The 18677-nt window shown below is 48.2% G+C and overlaps 1 protein-coding gene and 1 non-coding gene across 2 annotated transcripts in view; both read right to left on the reverse strand.

Moving 5' to 3' along the window:
• IRAK2 (interleukin 1 receptor associated kinase 2) overlaps positions 1-18677 on the reverse strand; it is an 80024-nt gene that overhangs the window by 20690 nt on the left and 40657 nt on the right. Inside the window, exons 4-9 of the mRNA XM_025376471.1 lie at positions 14522-14625; positions 11106-11300; positions 10959-11023; positions 7155-7269; positions 4444-4553; positions 1455-1650 (exon numbers count right to left, since the gene is read on the reverse strand). Coding sequence (XP_025232256.1) covers positions 1455-1650; positions 4444-4553; positions 7155-7269; positions 10959-11023; positions 11106-11300; positions 14522-14625 — 785 coding nt within the window. The remainder of the gene's footprint in view (positions 1-1454; positions 1651-4443; positions 4554-7154; positions 7270-10958; positions 11024-11105; positions 11301-14521; positions 14626-18677) is intronic.
• Positions 6884-6991, reverse strand: LOC112619854. The gene has a single exon (XR_003118352.1). It is a non-coding gene; the product is annotated as a U6 spliceosomal RNA (small nuclear RNA).

The raw sequence follows: 18677 nt of genomic DNA on the forward strand, positions 1-18677 counted from the left end.
GGGGTTTCACCGTGTTAGCCAGGATGGTCTCGATCTCCTGACCTCGTGATCCGCCCGTCTCGGCCTCCCAAAGTGCTGGGATTACAGGCTTGAGCCACCGCGCCCGGCCTCTTTTTTTTTTTTTTTAGACAGAGTCTTGCTCTTTTGCCCAGCCTGGAGTACAATAGTATGATCTCGGCTCACTGCAACCTCGGCCTCCCAAAGTACTGAGATTTCAGGCGTATGCCACCACTCCCTGCCCATCCACCTGGTTCTTAAAGGAGCAGGAGCCTGGACTAGCCCTGCTGAGCTTCACTGAACAACTCGCAGTGGGGCTGAGGGAGGCAGAGGAACCTGCTGGGAGACACAGGGGTACAGAATCTGGGGTTCTTGCTGAGGGCAGAGGTGACTCAGGGCCACGGTTCTAGTGGCAGAGGTAGACAGGAGACTGTGGTCAGAGAGAGGAAGTACAGAGTTCAAGGCTAGAGAAGAAGAGAGGGTGAGGCCCACAGGGCAGCTGTATGCACTTGGCTGAAGCCAACCTGACTGTCACTCTTCTCAGCAGCATTTCCCAGACTGGGTTCCATGGAACACTGACGAGGACAGATATTCTGAGAAAACAAGGTTCCACAGTCAAATGAGCTTGGGAAACACTGCATACCCCTCTCTGGTGAATTCACAAGTCCCAGATTAAAGGCTCATTACCATCCTACCAGCTTGAATTAATCTTGTGGTAAAGAAACCTGCTTGGCTTTGCCTAATGCAATATTTCCAAGCCTGTCAAGGCATAAACCTTTTAACCCACCAATCCTAGAGATCCAAAGGAATTGGAGTTCTACAGAAATATACTCTGTAGACTGCTACACGCAGACCATGAGCTCCTGAGGGGAGGGCTGTGTTTTCGTTACATTCATATTCCTAGTGCCTGGCACAACACAATGGCAGACAAGGATAGTGGTGGTGGCAGGATGGGATGCTGGGTGGGTCAACGGTCGCTGAATGGATGGCCAGCTAAAGAGTGGATGGATGATCGGACAGCGATGAACAAATAAGGACAAATAGACAATTGGATGGACAGGTGGATGGCTGATGGGAATTAGGGAAGTCAGGAGAGGATATCTGGAGCCTACTAGAACCTGGATACTCATGAGCGGTTTTCCTTCAAGGGCTGGCAAATTTCTTCTGTAACAGGCCACACAGTAAATATGTGAGCTTTTGTGGGGCATGTTCAGTCTCTATCACATATTCTTTGGTTTAAAAATATAATCCTTTATAAATGTAGAACTACTCTTAGCTCACAGACCACACAAAATAGGCCACAGGCCAGAGTGGCCTATGGGCCACGGTTTGACAGCCCCTGCTGAACTTTGATGGAACCCGTCTGTGTGCCTCTACCGTATCCTGTGTTTACAAAGGAGCTGTGGGAAGGACAAATCAGGGCGGGCCCCAGTCTAAGCAGGGAAGGACGCTCTTACTATTCCACAGCTGAAGATGTCCACTCGCTTCGTCAGCTGCCCCACCCGGATGAAATCCTCTGGCAGATACGCAACTGACGCCTGGAACAGGTGAGTCTTCATCACGGTGTATTTTGACCTTTTGTTGACAGGACACAGGTGAGCCATTGGGTGAGCAAGCTTGGGGGTGAGATTTTGGTCCAGCAAGACATTAGAGCTGTGGAAACGAAAGGGGAGAGAACCTTCTCATTTTGAGCTGGATAACAACAGGTTGCCATGGAGACAATACAGTGGCAGAGCAACATCGGCTCCTGCAAGTTGAGGTCTCTAAAGACCCTCAGCATGGAGCTTCTGAGGCAGCCCTGACTGGGGAAGAGAGGACATCAGGAGCATACTCCCTCCAGCAAATGGAGATGGAGTTCAGAATTAGTCTTGCTGCCCCAGGAATGTGGCCAAAGAAGTGCAGCCTCCCTAATTCCCACAGACGCCAACCCTGATCAGCCTCAGCTTGCCAAGCCTATAGGTTGTGCAGACTCGGTCTCTTCCACAACTGTTCCAACCCCCAGCTCTGGCATGGCTGACTCAGGTCTAAGTGGCCAGCATCCTTTGTGACTAAACCTGCCCCAGATCATGTTTAAAAAAAAAAAAAATCCCTCTTAGCCAGGCACAGTGGCTCACGTCTGTAATCCCAGCACTTTGGGAGGCAGAGATGGGCAGATCACCTGAGGTCAGGAGTTCAAGACCAGCCTGGCCAACATGCTGAAACTCCATCTCTACCAAAAATACAAAAATTAGCCAGGTGTGGTGGTGGGCGCCTGTAGTCCCAGCTACTCAGGAGGCTGAGGCAGGAGAATTGCTTGAACCCAGGAGGCAGAGGTGCACTCCAGCCTGGGCAACAGAGTGACACACTGTCTCAAAAAAAAAAAAATAAATCATTTGACCCAGTCATCTAACCCACAGGAGCAAACACTGAGAACATACTCCAAAATGGGAAAAAGCTAAGCCACATGTGTACCGATATTTAGTGCAGGCCAGGTGTAGTGACTCGTGCCTGTAATCCCAATACTTCGTGAGGCCGAGACAGGAGGATCGCCTGAGCCCAGGAGTTTGAGACCAGCGTGGGCAGCATGGCAAGACCTCATCTCCACTAAAACAAACAAATTTAGCTGGGCATGGTGGTGCATGCCTGTAGTCCCAGCTACTTGGGAGGCTGAGATGGGAAGCTGCGGTGAGCAGAGATTGCACCACTGTACTCCAGCCTGGGCAAAAGAGCAAGACCCTGTTTCAAAAAAAAATTTTTTTTTGGCCAGGCGCGGTGGCTCATGCCTGTAATCCCAGCACTTTGGGAGGCCAAGGTGGGCGGATCACGAGGTCAGGAGATCGAGACCATCCTGGCTAACACGGTGAAACCCCATCTCTACTAAAAATACAGAAAATTAGCCGGGAGTGGTGGCAGGTGCCTGTCGTCCCAGCTACTCAGTAGGCTGAGGCAGGAGAACGGCAAGAACCTGGGAGGCGGAGCTTGCAGTGAGCAGAGATTGCACCACTGCACTCCACAACAGAGCGAGACTCTGTCTTTTTTTTTTTTTTTTGTATTTTTAGTAGAGACACTGTTTCACCATGTTAGCCAGGATGGTCTCGATCTCCTGACCTCGTGATCTGCCTGCCTCAGCTGCCCAAAGTGCTGGGATTACAGGCACGAGCCACTGCACCCGGCCAAAAAAAAAAAAAAGTTTTTATCATGTGTGCAAGGAGTGGTTAAGTAAATTATGGGCAAATTCCTTCAGGGGAAGATTAACAAGACACTAAAAAACATGATGGTATACAATGTAGTGAAATGTTTACTATATTTAAATGAAGGGGTAAAGAACAGGATGTGAATTGGTACCTAGGTGCAACCTACAGACTAAGGATTTGTGTGGGCAGGAACTGAAAAAAGAAACAAAATCTAGAGGCCAGCTGATGAGTCACGGGGTAGGTCAGTGGTGACCTCTCTCACCCTTGCATTTCCTTGACTGCTATTACAATTATTGTTGCAATTAAATAAAAATTGGGGCAGAGGGCTGGGGGTGGTGGCTCACACCTGTAATCCCAGCACTTTGGGAGACCAAGGTGGGTAGATCACCTGAAGTCAGTAGTTCGAGACCAGCCTGGCCAATATGGTAAAAGCCTATCTACTAAAAATACAAAAATTAGCTCGGTGTGGTGGCGAGCACCTGTAATCCCAGCTACTCAGGAGGCTAAGGCAGGAGAATCACTTGAACCAGGGAGGTAGAGGTTGCAGTGAGCTGAGATTGCACCACTGCACTCCAGACTGGGTGACAAGCGTGAAACTCCGTCTCAAAAAACAAAAAAAAATTCGGGGAGAGAAAAGAGGAAAGGACTTCCACAAGTCAAATGGAAAGATAACTTTGGAGAAATATGAGTTCTGTGTCTATGAAGCCAGTTCTGCCAAATTTTCTGGTATCTTTGGAATCCCTCCCTATCCTAACCATCCCTAGATGGGGACCTCTCCCTCTCGTGTGCATGGCACTGAGATGCAGGGATGCAGGCCTAAGCTGCAGGAGCCTTCCAGACAAGATGCTAACACCAACAGCTACACAAGGAAGGCACAGGTCTCAGAGAAGACACTGAACAAGGAGCTCGAAATCCCAGGGGGTTGGCAGACATGGCCCAAAGTTCAAGGATGGGGTCCAGGCCAGCTGCTGAGTGGACGGTGAGATGCAGCAAGGTGTGGAGGGCTTGTTGGAAAAACAGCAGCTCCGAAAGACAAATGTGACAGGTAGGGAATTCATGCTGAGAGCAATTAGACTCAGAGCACAGCCCGGAAACACTGATTTTTGAGGGCATAACAGAGAAAAAGACATCCAGGGGAGGGCAGAGGAGAGGAGGTGGGAAGAGAAAAACAAAGAGGACAGGAGTGAGTGGCAGGGGTGAGGTGAGCCAGGAATAGGTGCCAGTTCTACCCTTGCAGCCCAGGCCCCAGCAAGGTCCAGCCCACCTCTCTCACCTCTTGACGTTGCTGTGGATGATCTCCAGACCATGCAGGTACTCGACGGCACAGAGCAGCCCTGAGCAGATGCTGACACGCTGGGGCCAGGGGAGGGGGTCGGAGCCACCCTAAGAGAAAGAAAAACAGGACAAACAGTCACAATGTACCTTTCTAAGTCTTGATGGTGGCCGGGCGCAGGGGCTCACACCTGTAATCCCAGCACTTTGGGAGGCTGAGGCGGGCGGATCACGAGGTCAGGAGATCGAGACCATCCTGGCTAACACAGTAAAACCCCATCTCTACTAAAAATACAAAAAATTATCTGGGCATGGTGGCGGGTGCCTGTAGTCCGAACTACTTGGGAGGCTGAGGCAGGAGAATGACGTGAATCCAGGAGGCGGAGCTTGCAGTGAGCCGAGATTGTGCCACTGTACTCCAGCCTGGCAACAAAGCGAGACTCTGTCTCAAAAAAAAAAAAAACAAAGTCCTGATGGCAGGGTCCCCGGCTCCTGACCCTCCTCCTGCCCTTCATGTCCTCTGCCAGAGGGCTCAGCATGATACTGCAAGTTTTTCACTGTTTTTGTTTGTTTGTTGGTTTGTTTGCTTGTTTTGAGACAGGGTGTTGCTCTGTCACCCAGACTGGAATGCAGCATCATAGCTCACTGTAGCCTTGAAATCCCAGGTTCAAGTGACTCTCCCGCCTCAGACTCCCAAGTAGCTGGGATCACAGGCACGTGCCACCACTCCCAGCTAATTTTTGTATTTTTCGTGAATACAGGAAGTGTGGCCAACATGAGACCATGTTGGCCACACTGGTCTCGAATTCCTGGGCTCAAGTGATCCACCCACCTCGCTCTCCCAAAGTGCTGAGATTACAGGCATGAGCCATGTGCCTCACCCTATACTATGGGTTTTGACATCAGACAGATCTAGAGGTAACTCCCAGTTCAGACATGCACTAGCTATGTAATTTTGGAAAAAGACACTTAATGTCTCTGAGCTTCAGTTTCCTTGGGTATAAAATGGAAATGTTAATCCCTATGTTTTAGGGTTGCTGTAAGGATTCAAGGAAATATACGGTATGCCCCTAGCATAGCACCTGCCACACAGTAGGTACTCAATCAGCGGTTATTTTCATCATGTCTATTATAGTGGCTGCTCTGGAATTTCTCTCGGAAAGAGGCTGGTTGGGAGAAGAGCTAGGGAGCTTGTGTGTGAGAGCCAAGCACCTGGGCCTTACGCTGATTTTATCTGTATTAGGGGAAACTTCACCAGGGCTAACTCTCATTTGCTCCCACTGTTGTTCTAAGACTGACTCTCCCAGGCTAAATCATCACTTTTTTTTTTTTTTTTTTTGAGACAGAGTCTCACTTTGTCACCCAGGCTGGAGTGCAGTGGCACAATCTCAGCTCATTGCAACCTCTGCCTCCCGGGTTCAAGTGATTCTCCTGTCTCAGCCTCCTGAGTAGCTGGTACCACAGGCACATGCCACTATGCCTGACTAATTCTTATATTTTTAGTAGAGACAGGGTTTCACCATATTGGTCAGGCTGGTCTCAAACTTCTGACCTCAAGTGATCCACCTGCCTCAGCTTCCCAAAGTGCTGGGATTACAAGAGTGAGCCACTGTGCCCAGCCTCATCACTTATTTTTGAAGCCCTGGAGTAGGACCCACATCCACTAAGAACTGGCCTGGACAACCCCTGCTAATTTCTTCTAAAACTCTGAAACCTAGAGCCAGACAAACCCAATGTAAGCTCTGGCCTGACACTTGTCTCCTATGTTCCTTTGGGCAACTCACTTTGTCTCTATGTGTCAGAGATTCCTCTTTTGAAAAATGGGAGAAGAAAGTGCTTTGGCTGTGGCACGGCCTGGAGGAGATGACCTGTGTAAAACCCTTATCAAAGCAACCTGCACACAGTGAGTGCCCAGAAAAGCTAATGATCATTAGTATGCCATGAATAACTGCTTTGTCTGATCTCTGCCATGGGAAGCAATAATTCTGTTATGGAATAACTCTTTCCCCTCTATTTGAGGATACGATAAGCAGAGGCCTGTTTTAAAACACTGTAATTTTTATTAAGGATTACCTTCACATGATGTAATACTCTAATAGTAAGTTTGCTTCTTATTCTGGGCCCCAATCACCTAGTTCTCCTCCCTAGCAGTAGCCAGTGAACCAGCTTCTTGTGTATCTTTCCAGAGATATTCCATAAACACACAAGCAAATAGGTATATATTAGAAGAACATTTTATAACAAAAATTCACCTCTACTTTTCCATACTCTTTACCTCTTAATTCTTTTTCTTGTCCTACTGCATTGGCTAACACCTCCGGAACCACAATGAACGAAGTTCGTTCTGTGAGATACTCTTGTCATGCTCTTGATTTGAATGAAATGCCTCTCATCAAATTTTTTTATAGATTTTTTTTCCTGAAGATGTTTAATCAGATCTTTTTGTGCTTTTCTTTTTCTTTTTCATATTTTGTCATCCTCATTCAGGAGCCATGCTGATCTTCTCTGTATCATTCCAATTTTGGTACCCATGCTGCCAAAGTGAGCACTTAACCAGATTTTATGTATCCTGGCTCCACTTCTCTCCTTGAAGTCTCCCTGGTCTCACCTAGATGGCCCCTCTCCCCTCTGAATTTCTGTAAGTCCTTAACCCTTGACCCCACGGCTGGGTGCAGCCTGGTCCCATTCTCTGACCATGAGCCAGTCCCTTACCTGACCCTGCAGTCTGTCCTGTAGGGAACCATTTGCCATGTAGGGGTAGATGAAGCTGTGAAACTGTCTTGCAGCACAGAAGCCCAGCACAGGTAAGACATTGGGGTGGCAGCATCTGGAATCGGGCATCAGTGCAGGGGTGAGGAGTCAGACGGAAAGAATGATCTACTTCCTCATGTCCCACCCCTCTTCTGCCCTCTCCTCCTCCAAGGCCACCAGTAACCTCCCAGGTTACTGGTGCCACATGCTCTGACCCCTAAGGGCCTGGCCCGAGTGGAAAGATGAAAACTGCTTGCCTTCAAGGAGTGCGGTCCTCACCCTGCTTTACTGCTCTGCAGCACGTGACACCTCAACTGCCCCATCTCCAGAAACAGAGACTGAGAGCTTAAGGGACTTGCCCAAGGTCAGAAACTAGCAAGCAGTAAAGCCAGGACCAGATCCCACATCTGCCTGACTCTAGGACTGGGGTTCTTTCCTGAAATCCTCTTCTGCTGGTTCTCAGTCACCATTCCCTCCTGACTCTCCTCCTACGTCTCTCACCACCCTGTCCTGGCCCTTTTCACTAAGACCCCCCTCCTTTGCCTTCCTCTTTCTGCCAGCTGGACTCCTTATCTTGTTTAGCATGTTGCTCCTCCAAGAACCTCCCATTGCTATAGGGAACATTCCCAAATCTCTTATCGCCAGCCCCATCCTAAGCTCCAGACCTGAACGTCAGCTTGCATCCTGATGCTCAGGTCAACATCATCCTAGCCTCAACAAGTCCCAAACCTGTTTCTTCACCCATATTTATTATCCCAGAAAGGCACATCACCACCCACCCAGTTTCCTAGAAACCTTCTTATCTCCCATATCAAATCAGTCACCATTCACTGCCACAAATGACTTTTAAAATGTCCCTTCATTCCCCTCTCCTCTGCCTTGGGTCACTTGGATTGGGTTAGGCTCTGATTCAACCTCCCAAGACTATTGTAAATGGCCTCCTGCCCTTCTCTGCTCCACCCTTCTCTGCCTCCACCCTTCTCTGCTTCCCGCAAGCCAACGTATTACTCACTTTTGCATACTCATTAGAGTTATTTACATGTCTCCCCACTGGACCATAAACTTCCCCAAGGCAGGGGCTCTGTATGCTTCTGGCCTACACTCCCTAGAGCCTAGAAAAGGGCTTGACTACTCACATTTTCTAAATCGATGAATGAAAGAGTGACTGCTGACTCCGTGAAAGCACTAAGCCAAAGTGGAAAGGGAATCATACTTCTAGTTTTTATTAGATGTGTGTGTGGGTATCTATGTGTGTGTGTGTATGTACACATGTGAGTATTCATATACATGTATGTATAGAGAAAGCATTAAAGAAAACATATCGAAATATGGGCCCGGCACAATGGCTCACATCTAAAATCCCAACACTTCAGAGGCCAAAGCAGGAGGATCACTTGAGCCAGGGAGTTCAAAACCAGCCTGGGCAACATAGCGAGATCCTGTCTCTACAAAAAAAGTTTTAACAATTAAAAAAGGAAATATATCAAAATATTAAAACAGTAGTGCTTATCTATAGGTGCTGTGAAAAATAGTTTCTGTTTTCTTATTTATAATTTTATGTTTAAATTTTTACTGTTTAAATAATTAATTTTAAAAAAATTTTTTTTTGAGACAGAGTCTCACTCTGTTGCCCAGGCTGGAGTGCAGTGGTGCAATCTGGGCTCACTGCAACCCACTTCCTGGGCTCAAGTGATTCTCATTCCTCAGCCTCCTGAGTAGCTGGGACTACAGGTGCGTGCCTACACGCCAGGCTGATGTTTGTATGATAGACATGAGGTTTTGCCATGTTGGCCAGGCTGGTCTCAAACTGACCTCAACTGATCTGGCCACCTCGGCCTCCCAAAGTGCTGGCATTACAGGTGTGAGCCACCATGCCCGGCCTTTATTTTTGAGACAGAGACTCACTTTGTTGCCCAGGCTGGAATGTAGTGTCGTAATCTCGGCTCACTGCGAACTCTGCCTCCTGGGCTCAAGTGATCCTCCCACCTCAGCCTCCCGAGTAGCTGGGACTGCAGGCATGCACCACCACACCCAGCTAATTTTTGTATTTTTTGTAGAGATGGGGTTTTGCCATGTTGCCCAGGCTGATCTCAAACTCCTGGGCTTAAGTGACCCACTCACCTCAGCCTCCCAAAGTGCTGGGATTATAGGTGTGAGCCACCATGCCCAGCCAAAAAAATGTTTTTATATATATATTTTTTTTCAGTTGAGACAGGGTACAGCTATGTTGCCCAAGCTGGTCTCAAACTCCTTGGCTCAAGCAATCCTCCTGCCTCGGCATCAAAGTTCTGGGATTACAGGTATGAACCACCATACCTGGTCAATTTTCTTTATTATTTTTTTAAATTTTATTTATTTATTTATTTTTTGAGATGGAGTTTCGCTCTTGTTGCCCAGGCTGGAGTGCAATGGCGTGATCTCGGCTCACCGCAACCTCCGCCTTCCAGGTCCAGGTTCAAGCGATTCTCCTGCCTTGGCCTCCCTAGTAACTGGGATTACAGACGCCCACCACCACGCCTGGCTAATTTTGTACTTTTAGTAGAGACGGGGTTTCTCCATGTTGGTCAGGCTGGTCTCGAACTCCTGACCTCAGGTGATCCGCTTGCCTCAGCCTCCCAAAGTGCTGTGATTACAGGCATGAGCCACCGCGCCCGGCTAATTTTCTTTATTTTTTAACACTGGTTCCAGAATGAACAGATACTCAATTTTCTTTATTTCTTAAAATACCCTACAATATAAGGCACAAGTGTTTCAGATGAAAAATAATTTTTTTTAAAAAAAAGCACACACATGGCCGGGCACAGTGTGGCTCACACCTACAATCCCAGCATTTTGGGAGGTCGAGGCAGGAGGATCACTTGAGCTCACCAGCCTGGTCAACATAGCAAGACCCCATCTCTACAAAAAAAAAAGAAAAAGAAAAAGAAAAAAATGAACTGGGTGCACACCTATAGTCCCAGCTTCTCAGAGGCTGAGGTGCGAGGATCGCAAGCCCAGAAGTTCAAAGCTGCAGTGATCTATGATCATTCCAAGGCCATTCTAGCCTAGGCAATAGAGCAAGACCCTATCTCTTAAAAAAGAAAAATAAAGCCTGGCACGGTGGCTCACACTTGTAATCCCAGCACTTTAGGAGACCAGAGTGGAAAGATCACTTGAGGTCAGGAGTTTGAGACCATCCTGGCCAACATGGCGAAACCCCGTCTCTACTAAAAATACAAAAATTAGCCGGGCGTGGTGGTGCACGCCTATAATCCCAGCTACTCGGGAGGTTAAGGCTCGAGAGTCACCTGAACCTGGTAGCAGAGATTGCAGTGAGCCGAGATCACACCACTGCACTCCAGCCTGGGAGACAGAGAAAGACTCTGTCTCAAAAACAAACAAACAAACAAACAAACAAACAAAGAAAAAAAAAAAAGGAGAGAAGCAGATTTATTCCCATGTGGAAGGAAGGAGTTGGAGTAAGCCAAGGTTCCTTTATAATTCTAATCTAGACATAGAATTGCTACACAGGAGAAGAATGGACTCTGGAGCCAAACCAGGTAGATCCAAATCCTGGCTCTGCCGCTCATTAGCTGTGTGACCTTGGATGAGACATTTAACCCCTCTGTGCCTCAATTTACCCATCTGTAAAATAATGTGATAATAGCAGCTACATTTATAGGGTTCTTGTAAGGACTAAATGACATGCCTGGCACACAGGAAGCACTATATAAAGGTTAGCCATCATCATTATTAAACACAGGATTTTCCAAAGGGGAGGCTTACCTAAGACAAATCTGCAGCTCTGCCTGGAAGAATCTTTCAATTGATCCTGGACTTGAACAGGCTGTCTGCGGAGAAAGAAATCAGAGCGTGAAGATCCCGCCCCACCCCTGCAGCCTCCACCCCAACTAGAAACCAAGAAGCGCTCACCTCTCTGAGCTTCTTGAAGACGAATGGCGTCCCGTGCCTGTGCCCTCTGTAGACATCAGCAAAGGTCCCCTGGCTGATTTTGTGGTTTTGATTGAAATCATCAGTTGCCTGGACCACATCTGCCTCACTCCAGAAAAGGCTGTCTCCAGCCAAGCTCAAAAGTTTTTCCTGCTTAGGAATGGAGGTGCTGTAGTCCTGGACACCCAGAGAGAAGAGATGGAGATTACTATGGAATCTCGTTTCCTCTGCTACCTCAAGGGACCTTGGAACAACAGAGCTGAAGGGGTGGAGGGGATCATCTTATCCAACGGAAACTGTAAAAAGGACATGGAGAGACCCAAGCTCAAATCCCGGCTCTGTCTGTATCTTGCTCTGTGACCTTGGGTGAGCTACTTAACCTCTCTGAGCCTCAATTTTTTCCATCAGCAAAAATGAAGGTAACAATAGTACCCTGAAGAGTAATTTTGAAGACTAAGATGTGAGTATTCCTGGCACATGGTTGATGTTTCCTTTAATTCAGTTCACAAAAGTGAGCACTGAGGAAATAAAACAGCTAAAGTGAGGTCACACAGCTGGTCAGCGGCCGAGCTCAGCACCCTTGGTCCAATACACAGCATGGATAATGGGGTTCCAGACTCCTGGGAAGTGGGATACAGGTTCATATAACCAAACCAGGGGTGTCCAATTGTTGGTTTGCCTAGACCATGCTGGAAGAATTGTCTTGGGCCACACATAAAATACACTAATACTAATGATAGCTGATGAGCTTTAAAAAAAAAAAAATTGCAAAAAAAACTCATAACGTTTTAAGAAACTTTACGAATTTGTGTTGGGCCACATTCAAAGCCATCCTGGGCTGCACACGACCCATGGGCAAGCAAGACAAGCCTGCTCTAAACAGAATTCCAGAGACTGCATGTGTACATAAGCCTATAAAGAGAAGTTCTGCTTCCCTTTTTAATAACTTCTCTCTTTAAAACAGATGTACGGAAATTTAAAAAAAAATTTTTTTTTTGAGACAGAGTCTTGCACTGTCGCTCAGGCTGGAGTGCAGTGGTGCAATCTCGGCTCACTGCAAGCTCCGCCTCTGGGGTTCAAGCCATTCTCCTGCCTCAGCCTCCCGAGTAGCTGGGACTACAGGTGCCCGCCACCACGTCCGGCTAATTTTTTCTATTTTTTCTAGTAGAGATGGGGTTTCACCATCTTAGCCAGGATGGTCTCCATCTCCTGACCTCGTGATCCGCCCGACTCCACCTCCCAAAGTGCTGGGATTACAGGCACGAGCCACCGTGCCCGGCCTAAATTTAAATTTTTTAAAGTTGCATATGCTCTTAACAGTTTTTGAAAATTAGTATCCATAACCCCATTATCCATTTAACTGCTATTAAAGTTGGTGTATTTCCGGCCTATTAGATATATTAGGATTTATTTAACAAAACTGGTATCATGCCACACACATAGTTTTGATTTCTTTTTGAGACAGGGTCTCACTTTGACACCAAGGCTGGAGTGCAGTGACATGATGTCAGCTCACCGCAGCCTCAACTTCCCAGGCTCAAGAAATCCTTTCATCTCAGCGCCCCCAGGTAGCTGGGACTACAGGTGTGTGCCACCATGCCTGGCTAATTTTTTAACTTTTTGTAGAGTCCAGGCACAGTGGTTCACACTTGTAATCTCGCCATTGTGGGAGGCAAAGGCAGGCAGATCATCTAAGTTCAAGACCAGCCTGGGCAACATGGTGAAACCCTGTTCTCTATTAAAAATACAAGAATTAGCCAGGCATGGTGGCACACACCTATAATCCCAGATACTCGGGAGGCTGAAGCAGGAGAATCGCTTAAACTGGGGAACCAGAGGTTTCAGTGAGCCGAGACAGCCTGGGCAACAGAGGGAGACTGTCTCAAAATAACTTTTTGGCCAGGCACGGTGGCTCATGCCTGTAATCCCAGCACTTTGGGATGCTGAGGTGGGCGAATCACATGAGGCCAGGAGTTCAAGACCAGCCTGGCCAACATGGCAAAACCCTGTCTCCACTAAAAATACAAAAAAATTAGCCAAACATGCTGGCATGTGCATGTAATCCCAGCTACTCGGGAGGCTGAGGCAGGAGAATAGCTTGAACCTGGGAGGCAGAGGTTGCAGTGACCAAGATCATGCCACTGCACTCCAGCTTGGGTGACAAAGCAAGATTCCTCAAAAAAAAAAAAAAAACAAAAACAAAAACAAACTTTTTTGTGGAGACAGGATCTCACACTGTTGCCCAGGTTGGTCTCAAACTCCTGGGCTCAAGTGATCCTCCCATCCCAACCTCCCAAACCTCCCAAAGTGTTGGTATTATCCTTCACAGAAGACTGATCTATTTCTTAATTTAGAGATGGGGCCTCCCTATGTTGCCTAGGCTAGTCTCCAACTCCTTGGCTCAAGCAATCCTCCCACCTCAGCCTCCCGAGTAGCCAGGACTACAGGCATGTGACACCACACCTGGGACATGGAAGAGCTTCATTAACCACACTCATGCAAAGCTGGCTTCTCCCCCAGGCACTGGATGCAAAGGGTCTCAGACTCACAACACTTTTAGGAGCCATCAAAACATTTTAATTTATTTTAAAATCAGAAGAAAATAAATGAACTTTTAGAGTCAAAGAAATGTCCTCATTTTTAATCCAGCTTGGATTTTATTTATCTTTATACCAATATGGTTAAAAATTTTTTTTTTTTTTTTTTTTTTTTGAGACAAGGTCTCACTCTGTTACCCAGGGTAGAGTGTGGTGGGAGGATCATGGCTCACTGCAACTTCTGCCTCCTGGGCTGAAGCCATCCTCCCGCCTCAGCCTCCCAAGTAGCTGGGACCACAGATCAAAAATAAAATAAAATAATGGCTAGGTGTGGTGGCTCACATCTGTAATCCAAGCACTTTGGGAGGCTGAGGCGGGTGGATCACCTGAGGTCAGGAGTTCGAGACCAGCCTGGCCAACATGGTGAGACCCCCCTTCTCTACTAAAAATACAAAAAATTAAAATACAAAAAATTAGCTCAGCGTGGTGACATGCACCTGTAATCCCAGCTACTTGGGAGGCTGAGGCAGGAGAATCACTTGAACCCGGGAAGTGGAGGTTGCAGTGACTCGAGATCGTGCCACCGCACTCCAGCCTGGGCGGCACAGTAAGACTCCGTCTCAAAAATAATAATAAATTAAAAAACAAGAAGTGTACTCAGTGAAGTGCCCTCCCTCCCTCTCCCCACTATTATTGACCTCCTCTACTTACAGTCTTAGAAGCTTGGGGTAATTTGATGGCAATTTCCCTTCTCCTCCCCACCCTTAAATTGGTCTTAAGGGGTAGAGAAATTGCATTTTAGAGAGGGAACTACATGCTGGGAGACATGGCTTGGGGGCTGCAGCCGAGGGGTGGATTTACCTTTGAATCAGAAGAAGTGGGGAGGTTGGTTCTCAAGGAATGAGGGGCATCTTCTTCAGGAGGCTGGAGAAAGGCCTGTTGGTGGGCTCTGGCTGGAGAGGACCCTGGAAAGGAGGGATTGCAGGTCAGGATGCAGCCTGGGGGAGGAAGACAGGAGGGATCCTGGTCTAGTCCTCCAACCATGCCAGTCTCCTGTTCACTCCCCAAACGCTTGTTGCTGCCACTTCCTGACACCCACCATGTGCCGGCCAACACACTCCTCAAGCATCACCTCAGGATAAGCCTCTGACTCCCCTATGACCTGGGGCCTATTTATCATCCCAGTTGACAAGTGGAGACACAAAGGCACCGGAGGTAGATGCAGTGCTCAGGACCACCCAGCCAGTAGACGGTAGAGCCAAAATTCAGACGGAAATCTGTTTGACTTCTAGGCCCTGCACTATCTCACCTCCTACTCAAAGAGCAGAAAAAGACACAGAGGTGAACTAGCTACCGAGCCTGGCTTCCAGAAACCTCCACCGTGGCAGGGATGCAATAACCATCCTCCGAGGATATATCCCACGGGAAAGCGAGGTCAGAGGGAGGAGACACCATAACAGGCTGGGAGATGAGGAGGATTCACAGAGGAAGGGGCACCTGACCTGGGCTTGAAAGACGGAGAAACGTTTTCAATAAGCAGATATGGGGCAGTGGAACTAGCCCATGCAGAGGTGGGGCAGTAGAAGGGCCCGGGGCTGTAGTAAGTTAACATCTAGGTACACAAATTAGGAAACATCATGCCAGGCACTGTTCTAAATACTTCACGTCTGTAATCCCAGCACTTCAGGAGGCTGAGGCAGGAGGATTGCTTCAGCCCAGGAGTTTGAGATCAGCTTGGGCAACATGACAAGATCCCGTTTCTACAAAAGATTTTTTTTTCTTTTTTTTTTTTTTTGAGATGGAGTCTTGCCCTGTCACCCAGGCTGGAGTGCAGTGGTGCGATCTCGGCTCACTGCAAGCTCCGCCTCCCGGGTTCATGCCATTCTCCTGGCTCAGCCTCCCAAGTAGCTGGGACTACAGGCGCCCGCCACCACGCCTGGTTAATTTTTTGTATTTTTAGTGGAGACGGGGTTTCACTGTGTTAGCCAGAATGGTCTCGATCTCCTGAACTCGTGATCTACCCGTCTCGGCCTCCCAAAGTGCTGGGATTACAGGCATGAGCCACTGCACCTGGCCCTACAATTTTTTTTTAAATAGCCAGGTATGGTGGTGTATACCTGTGGTCCCTGCTACTTGAGAGGCTGAGGATCACTTGCGCCCAAGAGGTCAAGGCTATAGTGAGCCATGATCACACCACTGCACTCCAGCCTAGGAGACAGAATGAGACCCTGTCTCAAAAAAAAAATCCTTTCAGTGCGTTAACTCATCCAATCCTCATGCCAATCAGGAGATAAGGTACCACTGTACCATTTTCATTGCCTCTTTGCAGATGGCAAAATGAGGCATGGAGAGGTTAAGTAACTTTTCCAAGTGCACACAGTCAGTGGTTCCAGCGTCTATGCTCTTTTTTTTTTTTTTTTAACAGAATCTCACTCTGTTGCCCAGGCTGGAGTGCAGTAGCACTCTCTCAGCTCACTGCAACCTCCACCTCCTGGGTTCAAGCGATTCTCCTGCCTCAGCCTCCCAAGTAGCTGGGACTACAGGCATGTGGCATGATGCCAGCTAATTTTTGTATTTTTATTAGAGACAGGGTTTCACCATGTTGGCCAGGCTGGTCTTGATCCACTTGCCTCGGCCTCTCAAAGTGCTGGGATTATAGGTGTGAGCCACCATGTTTGGCTGCGCCTGTGCCCTTAATCCCTTAGTGAGTGAACAAGATTCACAAGACAGAAAGTTTGACAAGTAGTTTAGGGTCACTTAAACATGAGGTTAAAGAGGGTGAAATTTCTTCACTAGGCCCCACGTGAAGATTAATCTGAAGACTAATGAGGCCATCTGGTCGGGGGGTCTCCTGGGTGAGCAGAGGCACAGACTGTGGGTGAGGTGAGCCATGGTGGCTGGTCCACACAGAAGCAGGACTCGGCCGGAGGCCAGAGGCTTCAAACATCATCATCTGGAAATACCCAGGGAGCCCCATGGCAAGGACAGCTTCTGAGTAACTGGGGACCTGACCCTTCCAAAGGAACCTGGGCTTGACTCCAAGATTACTGGATAAATCTACCTGCTTCAGGTATTTGTGGCTTACAACATCAGGAAAGGAGTGATTCATCTGGAACTTTGGCTATTAAAAAATTTATTTTAGGCTGGGCACGGTGGCTCAGGCTTGTAATCCCAGCACTTTGGGAGGCTGAGGCAGGTGGATAACCTGAGGTTAGGAGTTCAAGACCAGCCTGGCCAACATGGTGAAACCCCATCTCTACAAAAATACAAAAATTAGCGGGGCATGGAGGTGCACGCCTGTAATCCCAGCTACTCAGAGCGGTGAGGCAGGAGAATCGCTTGAACCCAGGAGGTGAGGTTGTGGTGAGCCAAGATTGTGCCACTGCACTCCAGCCTGGACAACAGAGCAAGACTCCATTTCAAGAAAGAAAAAAATTTTTTTTGATCTGACAAGTCAGTGGGATTATATTGAGTAGAGCATATATATATTCAAATTAAANAAAAAAAAAAAAAAAAAATTATTTTGGCTGGCACAGTGGCTCACACCTGTAATCCCAGTGCTTTGGAAGGCTGAGGCAGATGGATCACCTGAGGTCAGGAGTTCGAGACCAGTCTGGCCAACATGGTGAAACCCTGTCTCTACTAAAAATACAAAAATTAGTGGGGCATGGTGGCACGTGCCTGTAGTCCCAGCTACTCGGGAGGCTGAGGCACAAGAATCGCTTAAACCTGGGAGGCGGAGGTTGCAGTGAGCTGAGATCATACCACTGCACTCCAGCCTGGGCAACAGAGCAAGACTCGGTCTCAAAAAACAAAAAAACAAAAATTTTTTTCACGAGACTGAAAATAGAATCAGCCTGGCTAAACAATTAACCCACACAGATAGCTGATAAAATGAAATCACCTGAGAAAAGGTCTGGAGCCTGTCAAGGGGCTGCCCTCAGCCTCATTCCTGGGATCTTTGCCCTGCTGCTGTGCGAGTCTAGCAGCCAGGAGAATGCGAGCTGGAGACCCCCAGCTGCTGGGAGCTTGGCTGTCTGCAGGCCTGGCTGTGGCTGGCTCCGGTCAATCCCTGCATCTGCATCCCGACCATGCTTCCCAGAGGCTGTTCCCCAGGCACTGTGTGCAGAGGGTACACTAGGCAGACAGGACTGTGATGGCCAACGGACACCCTGGAGAGTCTGCCTTAGACCGAAGGCAAGACAGCAAGTGCTCACCCAGCCTTCCTCGGAAATGGCACACTGTGGTCCCACGGCTCTCCCAGCCTTGCCCAGCTCCCTCTCCATTTTCTTGCAACTATTTGTCCTAATGAAACCCTATCTTGTTGATGAAATCCTATCCTGTCTTGGTGTCTGCCTCTCACCAAGGACCTGGACTAATACAGGCCTCTGCTGGCCAGCACAGGGCCCCTGTCTTGCAGAAAGGCTGCTCTGTGATGGCCACCTCCACCCTTGCCCTGCCTTCTCTTAGCCTCAGCTCAGTACCCTTGGCCCGCATCCTTCAGACTGCAGTTACGTTCATCCAGTCTCCAAGTTTTTGGCCAAGTCTGTGCCACCTCACTATGAGTCACTTGACGGTTTTCTTTCAACCAACTTTAACTCCAGTGTTATGTATGCAGCCTTGTGTTAAACAGTAATATCCATGACGTCCCTAGTTCTTCTACACATGATCTATATTTGTGCTAATACCCAGGTTCTGTGCACCACTGCGGGTGTGGGCCCCACACTCTGGGAACCACTGCTCCAGACTAACTTGAATTCCATCCTGCTGCCATGCCTGGTCACAGGGCAGGGCTCTCACTGCACACAGGGTCCTTCTGTGCCCAGTGAGTCTGAGGTCAGACCTTGCCTCACACAAGTCATGAGTTTCCTATCTGACTTAATGCCTGGGGTTTGCTCAGGAGGCTCCCCCAGGCCTCTCCGTTTGGGGGAACCCCTGAGGCCTGCTCCTGCGACATATGAGGGCTACTAACTGGGTTTATTTATCCCTGTGGTCTTGGGGAAAATGAATGGACTCT

The sequence above is a fragment of the Theropithecus gelada genome, chromosome 2 (genome assembly GCF_003255815.1).
Source record: "Theropithecus gelada isolate Dixy chromosome 2, Tgel_1.0, whole genome shotgun sequence".
NCBI classification, from domain to species: domain Eukaryota; kingdom Metazoa; phylum Chordata; class Mammalia; order Primates; family Cercopithecidae; genus Theropithecus; species Theropithecus gelada.